A 16,021-nucleotide genomic window follows, 5' to 3' on the forward strand; every position below is an offset into this window, starting at 1 on the left:
TGGATGGTCTGGGAGATGATGGTTTGGTGGTGGGGGCTGGGGTCATGGTCGAGGGGGCAGTAGGAGGAGGTATCTGCGAGCTCGTGTTTGGCCTCAGCGGTGTAGAGGTCGGTGCGCCAAACTACTACCGTGCCTCCCTTGTCTGCTGGTTTGATAGTGAGGTTGGGGTTGCAACGGAGGGAGTGTGGGGCTGCGCGTTCCGAGGGTGAGAGGTTGGAGTGGGTGAGAGGGGTGGGGGAGTTCAGGTGGCGGTTAATATCGCGGCGGCAGTTGGCTATGAAGAGGTCGAGGGCAGGTAGGAGGCCAGCACGGGGTGTCCAGGTGGATGGGGTGTGTTGGAGGCGGGAGAAGGGGTCGTCAGAGGGTGGGCGAGAGTCTTGGTTTAAGAAGTAGGCACTGAGGCGAAGGCCACTTGTAGGCCACTTGCATCTGTATCCTTCATCATGCTTGCTGCCATTTAAAAAAAACATGATTATTCATCCAAGCAACCGGTTTTCTCCACAGACCATTGACTTGCTTATTTAATCTCAAATTAGAAAACAACCAAGCATTCCCTATTCTCCAGGATTCCAAAATATTAATTTGTTTTTATATGATTTATTTTCAGTACTGATGCTGTCCATCAGATAATGCTTCTCTTAGTCAGAAACTACTGTGCTCTGTGGAGTACCCGATAATCTCGATCCATTTTTGTCCTTAAAACGACAGAACTTATTTCCAACTGAATATTTGTTCAGTTCATTTACAAATGAATTAATATCTTTGTCATCATAAATTACTGACTTTCATTTCTAACAAAATTTGCTGAAAATTGTTTACTAATTATATCAGTTTTTAAGTCAATGAGGGCAATTTTTACAGCTAATCTTTTCAAACATTCCTATTATGTCCTCATGTCCACAAAAAGAAACTTGATTTTTAGAGCTTCCTCATAGCCTTCAAAAGTATTGTTACCGGAACTTTCCAATAGTGGTTAATATACCCTGGGGGTATTTGTTGGGCCTGCTTTGAGGACAATGATTTTTGAACTAGTGGAAAAGACTATGGAAACTTGAAGCAATGAATAACGTTTGTGATGAAAACTCAATGATGTTTGTGTTCTGTTCAAGATGACTTGAATGAATTGCATTGAAAATATAGTGCAAGTGAGTGGAGACTCTAAGCCACACAAAATTATTCCCCAATTAAAATTATCCTGTTGCTGAAGAAACACATTACCAAATGTCATCTTTCCCTGGGTGATGAGGATCAAGGGCTCACCTGTCAATGTGGTCTGAGATGCAGAACTGCAAATCTCCCAAAATCTAAAGTTAAAATCCTGAAGATGAATTCTTGGATTAAAAAAATTACAAAATTAATGATGGGGGTAAATAACAGTGCCTTTGTTCTTAAAGATACTGTTTAGACGTATAAAAGTCTGTAATAAAACAAAAGTTAATTCAAATGTCACATTTGGTTATACCTTAAACACTTCCAAAAAGAGGCAGACAGTCCAGTCAACCTGCAGCCTGAAATTTACAATCGGTACAAATTCGTCACATTGACCTGAGATGTTTCTAAATGCTGCAATTACGTGAACTTGACTACTTCCCCTCAGGGGGTACTTGTTGAGCAATGGCTTTAAAAGCATAAGCCAAGTTAACAGATAGAAATGGAGTATTTCTGTGCAAAGATATAATATTTAAGCTAATTTTATTTGATTTTTTTTGTATGCTTGAAGCAATGTTGCTCAATGCATAACATACTTAATAGTTGGGATTTATTCTTCTGGTTCACTATGTTTAACAAAATAGTAAATCCTTTTATCGTTTCAGTGCACAGATGAAAAGACACAGTAAATGATTATGTTAAAGGAATGCTTCACTTCTAACTTCAGTATGTGGTTTTCCACTAGGAATAAGGATATGGGAAAGGCATATTGCAAATTGCATGGTTGATTTGAGAAGATGACGTTGTTCTCCGCAACCCAGGCAGCTGTGTTGCTTACCTAAATCCAGTGTTCAGAACATCTGCTCAGGGCTGGACAGGAACTTACCGTGGAAGGAAGGGAGAAAATCCAGTCATTATGACCCATGAAGGTGCCAGCAACATTCAACAAGCTCATGGCAGATCTAATTGCTCCACTTTCTCACCTATCCCTGATAACCTTTCACACTCTTGCTTATCAAGAACCTATCTACCTTGCCCTTAAAAATAATCAGAGATTCTGCTTCTACTGCTTTTTGAGAAAGATAATTCCAAACTCTCTGTAGCTTCCCATGTCCTCTGACTAATCTAATTTCCTATCTATCTTAATGCCATCAGCAAATTTAGCAACAATGCCTTAATTTCTTTCATTTAAATAATTTATGTAAATTGCAAAAAGTTGACGTTCCAACACTGATCTCGGTGGTGTAACATTCACTACATCTGGCCAACCAAATCAAAATGCAGTTATATTTATTCTCTTTTATATCTTCTCTTTATGCCAATATGTTATGCCCACGTGATCTGGTTTGCAGCAATAAATTTTGATGGCCTTCTAGAAATCTTAAGTACATTCACCAGTTCCCCTGTATTCATAGCAAATATTGCATCCTCAACGATTTACAGTAAATTGGTTAAACATGGTCTCCCTTTCACAAAATTTTAATTCAGCCTGATTAATTAGAAAAGTTCAAAGTGCTCTGCTATACTATATTTAATAATGGGTTCTAACATCTCTATGATGGGTTGGCACATCAGAGAGCAATAACCAAAATTCAGGAAACCGGGATATAGAAGCATTTTTGGTAGAAATTATATAGGCAAGACCCCGTAAAATTAACCTTGTCATAAGACTGAGGATATGAGGGGGGGGGGAGAATGAAAGTTTATCAGCAAGGTGCCCCAGTAATTTCTACTATAATTTCAATTGTAGCTTTCAATGTACACTATATTACAAAAGTTAGGTAAGCAAAGTGACTGTGGATGATGAGTTCATGAAATGTATTTGGGATAATTTCTTAAAATAGCATTTCCTGGAGCCAACAAGTTTGAAGGAAAGAAGAGTGGGTTCAAGACTATTGAACTTATGCAGACATGAAAAGAGATTACCAAAGTAAACTGACAAGTTAGGTTAAGGGAATTAATTAATAAAGATGCAGTGACAAATGTGTAAAATGATATTTCAGAATACACAAAGTTAATACATTTCAACAAAAAAAACTTGCAAGTCAAACTGCTAAAACTGTGTGCAATAGAGTCAAGTGAGCCTATAATCAATGGATCACATCTAAGCTTAGCAGTCATGCTATTTCCAGTTAAGCCATTTCCAGTGATGGACAATATACCCATGCTCAACAATGGGGGAGCCCAGGACATCACACAAAAGGTGGTTACATCAAGTTATTTGGAAAGTGAATAGAATACAGTATTAACATTTATTGCAAGGGGACTGGAGTACAAAAGTAAGGATGTTATGCTTCTGTTGTATGTGACAGTGATGAGATCACATCTGGATTATTGTGTACTTTATTGGTTTCCTTTTTTAGGAAAAATGCAAGTGCATTGGAAGCAAGTTTGGGTAGTTTATTTGATGAATAATGGTGGGTTGTCTTATGAGGATAGATCGGAAAGGACAAGACACTATTCCCTGGAGTTTGGGAGAGTAAGAAGTGACTTGATTGAAACAAAAATGATCCTAAGGGGTCTTGATAGGGTGGATATCGAAAGGATTTTTCGTCTTGTGAGAGAATTTACATTTAGGGCTCATTGTTTAAAAGTGACAGATTAGGAGGGTTGTGAGTCTGTGAAACCAATCCTAAAAAGGGAATGGAAGCTGAGCCTTTAAATATTTTTAAGGCAGTGATAGATTAGTTCTTGATAAGTCATGGGGCAAAAGGTTATTGGGATAGGCAGTAATGTAGAAGTGAAGGTCATAACAGTCATGACCTTATTTGAATGGTGGAACAGATTCCAGGGGCCGCATGTTCTATTCCTGGTTTTGATTTATATGTTCGTATACCAGTTTTCTCTGCAAATAAAAATCAATTTTCTAGCCATGTATCTTTACAGTACAAAGCTATTCTCACTGGCACATATTTAAGAACATTTCTAACAGCCTTATTTGAATTATCCATGCCTGACAAATGACACAGGTTGTGAATGAGATTTACCTTAATTGTCAATTAAAGAATATCAATGGATATCAGATTACTCAGTTAAGCCAATTACAGTTGAGAAACTATCTGGCTGTTTGAGAACCTTGATATTTCAGGCACTGTAAAGATGCAATACTTAATTTTATGTTCATTGTAGTAGAGCACATTCGTTTGCAGGTCTAGGTAAAATACACAAGTAATGTCCCTCCAAACTTGATGAAAGTCCAAAGGTGAGAGAAGAAGATGTGCAAGAAATGCTAAATAACAGGTGAACACCATTGATTTCCTATTTAAAACTAAGTGATCACTCATATGCTATATGGCCTAAATTTTGGATGGATTTACAGTGGTGACATATCCAGCACAATAGTATGAAAAAGTCATTATTCTCAATTGTTGACCACTGTCTTATAAGAATTGATCTTTCTTTGCACCAGTGATTTAGAACGTTATGAGCATGTAGCCTCAAATCATAGTGGGGCCATAGCGGTGTCACAATAATCTGAAAAACCACAACCCAAATTAGTGGCCAAAATTTGGAAGTGTAACAATGGCCTTGGCCTCTGCTTGGTCTCTCCCAATTGGAAAATTCAAACTACAACCATGTGGCAGCCACGAGGGTTAATGTTCCCGTAACAGCTGGTAGTCCAACCAAAAGTAATAAATTTGTTAGGTTTATGATTATGTGGTAATTAATTTCTTTGATCTTTGTGGAAGATAGAATATAATGCTTGCTTGCATAACAACAGTTTCTGTACTTGAACTATCTCATCATATGCAGCTATTTTGAATCTTTAAATGAGATAAGATTCTGTATCAGTTTCAAAATTTGGTATCGCATTGGACAACAATTTATATAGTGCCTTTGACAAGGAGATTATGAAACAATATGACGTACGCAACATTAGGAAATATTTTGGCAGATGGTCAAAAGGTGAGGTAAACGAGGCCAGTACGTGGAAAGGAGGAAATTATAAAGCTTAGGGCTTAGCTGACTGAGGGCATGGCTACGAATAGTAAAGAAATTTGAGGATGCTCATAAGGCTAGAATTATAGGAAGATTGTTACCTTAGAAAATTGTGAAGCTGTTTGGAACTTTTGAGACAGAGAGATGCAAGGTCGGGGAAGATTTTCAGGAAATGGATCAGAATTTTAAAACCAGGACGTTGCTTGACAGGGGAGTCAGTGATGGGTGAATGTGACTTGTTACAAGTTGTGATGGAGGAAGCAGAGTTTTGGATGTTTTGGTAGGAAAATGTGGGAGACTAGCCAGCAGAACATTGGAAGTAGTTAAAACCTGAGATAATGAAGACATGCGTTGAGATGGAGACGAAGTTGGATAATGTTCCAGAGCTGCAAATAGGTAGGCTTAGTCATGCTATGAACATAGAAAGTTATCTTGGGATCAAATATGATATGAAAATTCTGTCTTAGTTTCAGATTATTGCTTTGGAGAAGAATGGAACCAGTGCCAAGGAGCATGATTTCGAGACTGGACTGAAAATCATAATTTCAATCTTTCAAATATTTAAGTGGAAAATTGTTCATCTAGCATTGTTTTAATTTATCAGCAATGGAGGAGCCAAGAAAGATGGTAACAAGTTGGTGCTGCTGTTGTCAGTGATAATGTGAAAACTAATACTGTATTTTTGGGTGATGTTACTGAGGGGTGACATGTGGATGAGAAATACGAGCAGACCAAGGTTAGATCCTTGAGGCTCCAGTGATAATGGTGAGAGAAGAGAAAGGAAATCATTATAAGTGATGTTGTGGATGCAATTAGTAGATAAGAATGGAACAAGAAGAGAGCATTCCCACCTTGTTAGACGATGGTGCATAGGTATTAAACCAGGATGGTATTGTCGACTGTGTTAAAGGCTGCAGACATATCGGGAAGGATGAGGAGGGAGGTTTGTATTTGTTACAGTCTTGCAGCCTGTCATTTGTGACTGATATGGAGCTGCTTTGGTACTGTGGCAGGGAAAGCAAATTAAAGGAATCCAAAACATGGAGTTCTGGAAAAATGGGTAAGGATTTGCAAAACGATATTCAATAACTTTGGAGAGGAAAGGAAGATTGGAGATAGATCAATATTTTGCAACCATAGTGGGGACTTTTATGAAGAAAAAGACAATGATGTCAGATTTAAAGGAGAAAAGGAAAACATCTGAAGAGAGAGAATGATTATAAACATTGGCTCCCTTGAGATCAAGAAGGGAAATCAGTTTAGTAGGAATAGGACCAAAGCAACAGTTGGTGGCTGTCATGGACAAAGTAAGATTGAGATAGTTGAGAGGAGATAAGCACGAAATTGAAGTGAACAGGCCAGGGATAGGGCAACGGGTGGCTTTAGAGACTACTTGCTCCAGTGTAAATGGGACCTAAGGGACAATGTTTTCATGCAGAGGTGTTGTGCGTTTGGAATGAGCTTCCAGAGGAAGTGGTGGAGGTTGGTACAATTACAACATTTAAAAGGCATCCAGATAGATATGTGAATAGGAAGAGTTTCGAGGGATATGAGCTAGTTGCTGTCAAATGGAACTAGATTACTTTAGGATATCTGGTCAGCATGAATGAGTTAGACTGAGGGGTCTGTTTTCACGCTGCACATGCCTATGACCCTATGACTGTTAGTGAAATGGTGGCGATGCAGCTGACATAGCTAATAGGGTAGTCTCAATTTTAGTGACAACAGATCTATTAACAGCTTACACACGTGATTGGAGGTGAGGGCAGATTGCATTATGGATGGTACATTACTTCCTCACCGTACTGGACTTGCCAGATGTACTGGACCCTGATATTCAACATATATTTTATATTTTTGTGGGGATATATGATGGTGTAATCTTTTGTTATAACAGAAGATATATTTTGCCAGCAATGAGAGTCCCCGTGTTTGATGGTACATGTTGAATTTTTGAATGGGAGGGTTTATTGCCTTGTAAAGATTGCACATTTATTATTCTGTGATAATAATATAAAGGTGTTGGTGTAGTGGTAATGTCACTGGACCAGTAATTCATAGGCCCAGCAATACTGTAGGAACATGGGTTCAAACTCATCATGGCCTCCTGTGGAATTTAAATTCAATTGGTAATTCTGGAATATACATCTAGTCCCATGAAATTGATTGAAATGAATTGAAAAACCCTCTGGTTAACTAATGTCCTTTAGGGAAGGAAATCTGCCATCATTACTTGGTCTAATCTATATATGACTCCAGACCTACAGCAATCTGTTTAACTCTTGACTGCCCCTCTGAAATGACCCAACAAACTTCTCAGTATAAGGGCAATTAGGGATGGACAACAAATGTTGACCTTGACGGTGATGCCCACATCCATAAAGGAAAAAAAATGCAGTAACCAATTAAGCAGTGATTTTGGACATTGTTTTGAAATTGAAGTGAGCATTTGCCAGGAAAATCTAATTGTGATTTTGTTAATTGCTAAATTTGCCAGATTTAACCATTATCCAAAAAGGTTTTTGCTTCAATTGAAGTTTTTGGAAACAGCCCTGTTTTCAGTGTGTTCCCAATTATCTATTGACTGTTTCAGTTGACCACATTTCCTATAATTCACAGGTTGATGCCTTCGTTGCCAAAAGAAGTAGGGTTAATTGCTGTTGCAGTTCGACAAACACAAGGCAAAGGTCAGTAATTTTCTTTTCTTCCTCCCGATCTTCAAAAAAAAATTTCTTTTTAAAGTAATGCACAAGGTGAGCATCAGTGTAGTTTGACCTAGATATTTCAGTGTAGAGCAGAGGGGATAAAAGTGTTCAAAATTATGAAGGACTTTGATTGAATAATTAAGCAGTAAGTGATTATACTGGGAAAAATGTCAGTAACTGAAGGACACATTTTAAAGTAACTGGCAAATGGAATCATTGGGAAGTGAGAATAATTTTTAATGACATAAGTTCTTTGCTCTGGAATGCACTGCCGGAAATAATGGCAAAGCAGATTCAGTAATTAGTTTCAAAAATGAGTTGAATATATACTTGAAAAAAGAATGCTTGAAAGGTAATAGAAAGAAAAGAGTGATAGAATGGGAATAATTGAGTAACTCTTTCAAAGTGTCAATTCAGGCAAAATGGGCTAAATGACTTTCTTCTGTGCTGCATGATTGTAATGATGCAATTGTCATAGTTTTTAATTATTTGCAGCATATTTTCAACATTTGAATTCTGTATCTGACACTTGCTGTCCCTAACATGTACATACATTATTATGGAAACTAAATCGGACATAACAATATACTGTAGTGTACTTTTGAACCTATTGTTGTACTGTTTCCTTATTCAGTTAATGTGCTTTTGTTTTCTGTAAGTTTCAGTAAGATTACCTCTCATTATTCAAAACTCTGGAGAATACAGGTAGAAAGTGAGGACTGCAGATGCTGAAGAACAGAGTCGAAGAGTGTGGTGCTGGAAAAGCACAGCTGGTCCGACAGCATCTGAGGAGCAGGAGACTCTCCTGCTCCTTGGGTGCTGCGTGACTGGCTGTGCTTTTTCAGCACCACACTCTTCAACTCTGGAGAATACAGGCCATTTTGCCCAATCTCTCTTCACAGGCAATCTTGCCATCTTGGAACAAGGTGAACCATTATTGCACTCCCTCCATGACAATAATATCTTTGCTGAGATAAGGAGACCAAAATTGCACACAGTATTCCAGGTCTAGTCTAACTAAGTCTCCTGTACTGAAATCTTCTTGCATAAAGGCTAACATTCCATTAGCCTTCCTAATACCTTGCTGCACTTGCATGTTAGCCTTCAGTAACTTATCAATGAGGATACCTGAGTCCCTTTGTTTATCGTCATCATAGAATCCCTACAGTATATACGCTTTCCAATATCTTGCCATTTAAGATCTACTCTGTGCACGTTTCTCCTACCATAGTGGATAATTTTATATTTTTCCACAATATATTCACCTGCCAAGTTCCTGCCCATTCACTAAGCCTGTCCAAATCCTCCTGAAACCCCTTCACATTTTACTCACATCTCATATTTCATTTCAACTTTGTATCATTGGCATATTTGGAAATATTATATTTGGATCTCAATCCCAGATCATTGATCAATGTTGTGATCAGCTGGGGCCCAAATACTGAAACTTGTGAAGCCCCTTAGTCACTGCCTGCTAACATGAGAATAAGCCATTTATTCCTATTGTCTGTTTTCTGTCTGTCAGTCAAGCTGCAGATTTTCTGTCTCTAATCATTAATCCATACCAGTGCATTACCTTCTATCTATGTGCTTTAATTTTTCTAACCAGCTTTGTGTGGGGGTAACTTATTCAAAGCTTTCTCAAAATCTAAGTCTGCTATGTTTATCAACTCTCCTTTGTCAATTTTATTAGTAGCATCTTCAAAAAAGTCTTGAGTTTATCAAACATGATTTCCCAGTCATAAATCCATACAAATAATGCCAAATCAGATCATTATCATCCATTTCATTATTATTATTTTATTATTATTATCCCATAATTTGTAATAGATTTGACCATTTCCCTACTACTGCGGTAGGGCTGTCAGCTCTGGTTCCCTTGTTTCTCTCTTGCTCCCTTTATTATCGACCAGGCCTGACCCCTCAAAATATTTTTAAGCAGGTAGCCCAGACTGTAACTTTGCTATTGTTTTAAGTCAGTTTATACGGGATATTCCTGAAGTGAATTAACTGGTCCGACTGCCAAGTTTTTAAACAAACAGAATTTATTTACAAAATTACAGAATGAAACAAAAAGAACAGAAAATAGAATACTGGTTAACTTATCCTATCCAAAACCCCAACAGACTATCCCAACTTAATGATGCTGTTCCGAAAATATTTGCAACAGTCCCAATTAAACATATCCTTTAGCACAAAGAGTAAAAATGAAACAAACCAGGGCTTACAGGCTTGACGTTAGAGAGCGTACCTGGCTGGACTTTCCCCAGCAGCCTTTCTTCACACTGCTGCTGAACTGAATCACAAACTCTTATTTTAAACGAAGGCTCGCTACACAGCTGGCCGATCCCCTTTGATTATACTGTTTTTTCTAAGACATGAAAGCCCTAGGCCAGAAGCATTATCTGTTAGGGGTAAACAAAAGGGGCCCCAAACCTTCCAAACCCAGACTAATTGGAGCCTGACCAATATCCCCCCTCTCTTGAAACCCCTCATTTTATCCAGCCACTCGGATCTCAAGTTCTGGGAGATTTTTTGTATCTTACACTGTGAAAACAAAGAAAATCTCCAGGGTAAAGCCAGCAAAAGACCAATCAAATAACTTAACTTAATTAGTGGTGTTTGAGGGTTAAAAGTTGTTCAAATACATTGAACCCCTGCTCTTTTAAAGGGTTTCACAGAATTTATGATGTTTAACGGAAAGACCAATCAGACCTTCTATTCAACATCGTGAGTGCTGCATTGACCATAGCACTGCCTTAATACTGCTGTGAAATCTTTGGCATAGAGCTTGAACCCACAATCTTTTCATTCAGAGACAAGACTGTCCACGATAAGGCCAAGGCTATCATATAGGATGCTTATAACTAGAAAAGAGCAAAGCTTAGTCCTGCCATTTTAGAATGGATTGACACCCTGGTGTGAAAGGACAGTTCTGTATTGTGTTATTTTATTATTATTGTGATTTATGCATGGCTTACTTTTTACACTAATTTTGATTTATTCATTTTTCTTCGGATTCGGTTCCGATTTCAGGTCGTGGAGGAAATATATGGCTTAGTCCAATAGGCTGTGCTATGTTTACTCTACATGTTAGGATTCCAACCCAATCTAAGCTTGGACAGAACATTTCTTTTATACAGCACTTGATGGCTCTGGCTGCAGTGGAATCTGTGATATCTATGCCAGGATATGAGGTCTGTCGATAATATTTTCTCATAATATAGAGATTTCATGTTTAGCTAGTTCACTCCGTGATCTATTATGCTATTCTTCTTGAGTCAAGACCAAGTACAGTGTTGAGGTTAAGTAGGTTAGAGGGAAAGGAATAATAGAGTTTGAGAGAAAGAGGAATAGAAAGCACAGTGATGAATGCTGGAAGGAGGACGGAAGATAATGGGGCACGATAGAGGGAGAGGAGAGGAAGTTGAAGTGGGTGGATGTGAAGGGTGAGAGTTAGGAAGGGGAAACCTGAGAAGACAAAGGCCGCGAATGGAGGAAGACAGAACATTTGGGATTAGTGGATGTTGAGGCAGGGAAAATGATGTAATAAAAGGAGGAGGGGAGGATTTGGGGAAGATGGAAAGAAGAATGTGGGAATTTGAAAGTGCAGCATGAGAGAAGCTGGCGAATAAGGAGATGTGCAGTACATGAGGAGCAGGAGGTACAAAAAAAATGAGAAGAGGTTGGAAGAGAGAGAGAGAATAAGTTGGAATGAGTACAGTGTGAGATAAGCAACAGAGTGGATGTGTGGGGAAAAAGGACTGGTGAGCAAGAGAGTAGTATTCCAGTCTCTGAATACAGGGTTGATATCTAGCAATGTATTTCAGATGGGAGTGTGTTGGCAATTATCTCTTATATTTAACCTCTCCTATTGGTAGGTGGTTTTAAGTTAGGCTAATGATCTTTTCAAATAGCAAAGACTTAACTTAATAAACAGACACAGATCTGTTGACTGTGCAAATTGGCATGAATGAGAGAAGATTGTTTGTGTAAGAACCTGCTCTTTTAAATTGGGTTTCACTTCTGCTTCCATTGGCACAGTGGAATGGCCATTAATACTTCAAGCTTGTCACACTGGCCTTTTCAGAATTGGAGCAAAAATATTGCAGACATTATAGATTCAATTCTAGCCAGCTCAATGGAGTTAATATTTGTTGAAGAGTTTCTGAGATTGATTGGAGAACATTTGTTACAGATGAAGGTGTTACTGGCCTTGCTAAAGCATGTATCAGCATGTCACACCCTGGTAAGGGTAAATCTCACTTTGCATAATAGATTAGTAAATTTACATTCTTAAGCAACCTAAAGATGCAATGCCATGTCATGACTGCTCATTGATTTTAGTACTTAGAATCATAGCATCATAGAGATGTACAGCACAGAAACAGACCTTTCGGTCCAACTCATCCATGCCGACCAGATATCCCAAACTAATCTAGTCCCACTTGCCAGCACCCGGCTCATATCCTTCCAAACTCTTCCTATTCATATACCCATCCAGATACCTTTTGAATGTTGCAGTTTGAGCGGCCTCCACCACTTCCTCTGGCAGCTCATTCCATACATGCACCACCTTCTGCGTGAAAAAGTTGCCCCTTAGATCTCTTATAAATCTTTCCCCTCTCACCCTAAACCTATGCCCTCTAGTTCTGGACTCCCCCCACCCCAGGGAAAAGACTTTGTCTATTTATTCTATCCATGCCCTTCATGATCTTCTGTTAAGAACTATCATTTTTTTTAAAAAATGTGATTTGTGAAAATCTTCAGGCTGCATACTGTGGTATATGTGTTTTGACTACCTTTTTGATCCCCACGTTTTGACCATCAATAGGTGGTTTTTCTCATGTTTAATTCTCTTCTGTTATGAGAGAATGATGGAAGTGTGACTCTCTTCTCTACTGCTTGTAATATGGGTGTAAATTGATTTGTTTCCTCTGTGCAATGGTTAGCTTGTTGCTATATTTAGAAATGTAGGAGAGCTGGCTACCTGCTTTAACTTCAGTATGAACTGCCAGATTATTTTGACATATGGACTTCAGTAAGGTGTTCAACAAGGTTCCTCATGGGAGACTGGCTAACAAGGTTAGATCTCATGGAATACAGGGAAAGCTAGCCATTTGGATACAGAACTGGTCCGAAGATAGAAGACAGAGAGTGGTGGTGGAGGGTTGCTTTTCAGACTGGAGGCCTGTGACCAGTGGTGTGCCATAAGGATCGGTGCTGGGTCCGCTACTTTTTGTCATTTATATAAATGATTTGGATGTGAACATAGGAGGTATAGTTAGTAAGTTTGCAGATGACACCAAAATTGGAGGTGTAGTGAACAGCAGAGAAGGTTACCTCAGAGTACAATGGGAACTTGATCAGATGGGCCAGTGGACTGAGGAGTGGTAATTGGAGTTTAATTTAGATAAATGTGTGGTGCTGCATTATGGAAAAGCAAATCAGAGTAGGACTTATACACTTAATGGTAAGGTCCTAGGGAGTGTTACTGAACAAAGAGACCTTGGAGTGCAGGTTCATAGTTCCTTGAAAGTGGAGTCGCAGGTAGGTAGGGTAGTGAAGAAGGCGTTTAATATGCTTTCCAATATTGGTCAGAGCATTGAATATATGAGTTGAAAGGTCATGTTGTGGCTGTACAGGACATTGGTTAGGCCACTGTTAGAATATTGCGTGCAGTTCTAATCTCCTCCTTCCTATCGGAAAGGTATTGTGAAACTTGAAAGGGTTCAGAAAAGATTTACAAGGATGTTGCCAGGGTTGGAGAATTTGAGCTATAGGGAGAGGTTGAATAGTCTGGGGCTGTTTTCCCTGGAACGTCGGGTGCTGAGAGTGACCTTAGAGATTTATAAAATCATGAGGGGGGGAGGGGGGGGGGGGGTGGAGTCCAGAACTAGCGGGCATAAGTTTAGGGTGAGAGGGGAAAGATTAAAAAAAGGGACCTAAGGGCCAACGTTTTCAGGCAGAGGTGGTGCGTGTATGGAATAAGCTGCCAGAGGAAGTGGTGGCGGCTGGTACAATTATAGTATTTAAAAGGCATCAGGATGGGTATATGAATAGGAAGGGTTTGGAGGGATATGTGCCAACTGCTGGCAAGTGGGACCAGATTAAGTTACGATATTTGATTGGCATGGACAAGTTGGACTGAAGGGTGTGTTTCCATGCTGTTCATTTCTATGACTGTATGACTCTATGACTTTTAAGCCCATCATGAATGCACTGGTCCATTAAATGAACATCATTATCTAGAGCCAATCTATTGGCTTTTCCCCATATCCTTGCACATTATTTTCATCCATATAATCATCAAGTGCCCCCTTAAATGCTTCAATTGAACCTGCCTCAACCACTTTTGCTGACAGTACCTTCCATACCTGAACACCTCATTTCATCCTTGCTTCTTTTGTACATTACTTTTTAATCGATGCCTTTTTGATTTTTTCATTTATAAGCAGCAACAGTTTTCCTTATCCATTCTATCCAGCCAGCTCATGGTTTTGAAAATGTCTACCATATCTCCTCTCCTTTCTAAGGAGAACAGCCTCAACTTCTTCAATCTGTCCTCATAACTGAACCCTAGAATCATTATTGTAAACTGCTTCTACATTTTCCTCAATGTGTTCACATCCTTCCTGTAAAAAGCACCCAGAACTGTACACAATACTCCATTAAAGGTCTAACAGGTGTCTTATATAAGTCCAATATCACCTACTTTCCTGTACTTTATGTCCCTATTAATAAAATGAGGTTACTGTATGCTTTACTTACTGCTCTCTGCCTGTTCTGGAGGTTTCAATGATTTGTGTACATGTACACCCAACGTCCTCTGCCTCAGCACACAAACATGCCACAAATCTACTTGTGCTCAGTTGAGTTAATTTATACTCTGGAGTGTAGGTGACATGCCTGTGTGTCAGCTGCAATACAATTACAATATTGCTTCGAAGGAAATATCACAGAATTCCTGCAGTATGGAAGCAGGCCATTTAGCTTATCGAGTCCACACTGACCCTCAAAGAGCATCCTACCCAGACCCACCCCCTGCCTTATCCCTGTAATACTGCATTTTCCCATGGCCTGTCTACCTAACCTGCACATCCTTGGATTATGGAAAGAAATCAGAACTCCCAGGAAATCCACGCAGACATGGGGAGAATGTGCAACCTCCATAGACAGTCGCCTGAGTCTGGAATCGAAGCAGAGTCCCTGTCGGTGTGAGGCAGCAATGCTAACCACTGAGTAATTGCATTGCAGATCCTTGCATGTATTATTGCCACTCCAACAGACTCTTGTAGGCACTGGTTTTATGTCATGAATTGATGTTTGACTCAATTATGTCAATGATAAATTGCTAGATTGCATTGCATCAGCACCACTAGTTTGCATTTTTGTTTAACAATTTGCTGGGCATTGAACCATGATAGAGACCCAAGGCAATCTACTCAAACCCCATTTCTTGACAGTGGTTTGGAAAGGCACTTTCTTCAATAATTAATTCACTTAGGTTATAGTAATGCAACTTAATTCCATCAAACCAGCCAAGATTTAAAATGTATGGAAGTACTATTTTTTAAGACAAGGTCATGCATTCTTTAACAAAGATTTCAAAATACTTTAGTTCAGTATTCACCTGAGACTATTGTTGGAATTTGATAGCATGTCATTTACAGATGATGTAGGTGACCTTTATTTTATTCTGTGTTTTGGCATGCATAAACAATTTGTGATTTATCTTGGAATGGTAATGCACCAACATTTGTTCTTAGTGATAATTCTTGCATTTAGTGCAGCATAGAACTTTGAGCTTGTTATATCCCAGTTCTAAAATATATTTTCTGTAGTCAATGAAAAAAGAACCTTAGCAAACAAAAATGATAACTAACAAGAAAAAAATGGAATTCAAAGTTGAAGCAAACATTTTGTAATTTAGATATTAATAACATTTTATCTGCAGATGCAAATTACTAATTCAGGTTACAGCAAATCATTTACATGCAGGACAATACATTGGACAATAAACTGCCATAAAGTTGATCAGATATCCATTTTTCTTGTCCTCTATGGAAGGAGTTGCAGCTGTTTTCTGGATGAATAGATTGATGGAGATGGGCAAAGGAAGGAAGCTCATTACTTCGGTAGAATGGTTACATTGAGCATATACTGGAGTCCTGGAACATTTGACACTGCTCAACATTCTTTAATCTACAATGAGAAGCCTAACTTTT

The 16,021-nt window shown here is 38.8% G+C and overlaps 1 protein-coding gene across 2 annotated transcripts in view; it reads left to right on the plus strand.

Annotated features, from left to right (window-relative positions):
- Positions 1–16,021, plus strand: part of hlcs (holocarboxylase synthetase (biotin-(proprionyl-CoA-carboxylase (ATP-hydrolysing)) ligase)) — a 162,478-nt gene that overhangs the window by 125,869 nt on the left and 20,588 nt on the right. For both annotated transcript variants that reach the window (XM_043701230.1, XM_043701231.1), the window contains 2 exons: positions 7,708–7,775; positions 10,830–10,990. In XM_043701230.1, the coding sequence (XP_043557165.1) occupies positions 7,708–7,775; positions 10,830–10,990 (229 nt within the window). The remainder of the gene's footprint in view (positions 1–7,707; positions 7,776–10,829; positions 10,991–16,021) is intronic.

This window comes from Chiloscyllium plagiosum, chromosome 12 (genome assembly GCF_004010195.1).
Source record: "Chiloscyllium plagiosum isolate BGI_BamShark_2017 chromosome 12, ASM401019v2, whole genome shotgun sequence".
Taxonomy (NCBI): Eukaryota; Metazoa; Chordata; class Chondrichthyes; order Orectolobiformes; family Hemiscylliidae; genus Chiloscyllium; species Chiloscyllium plagiosum.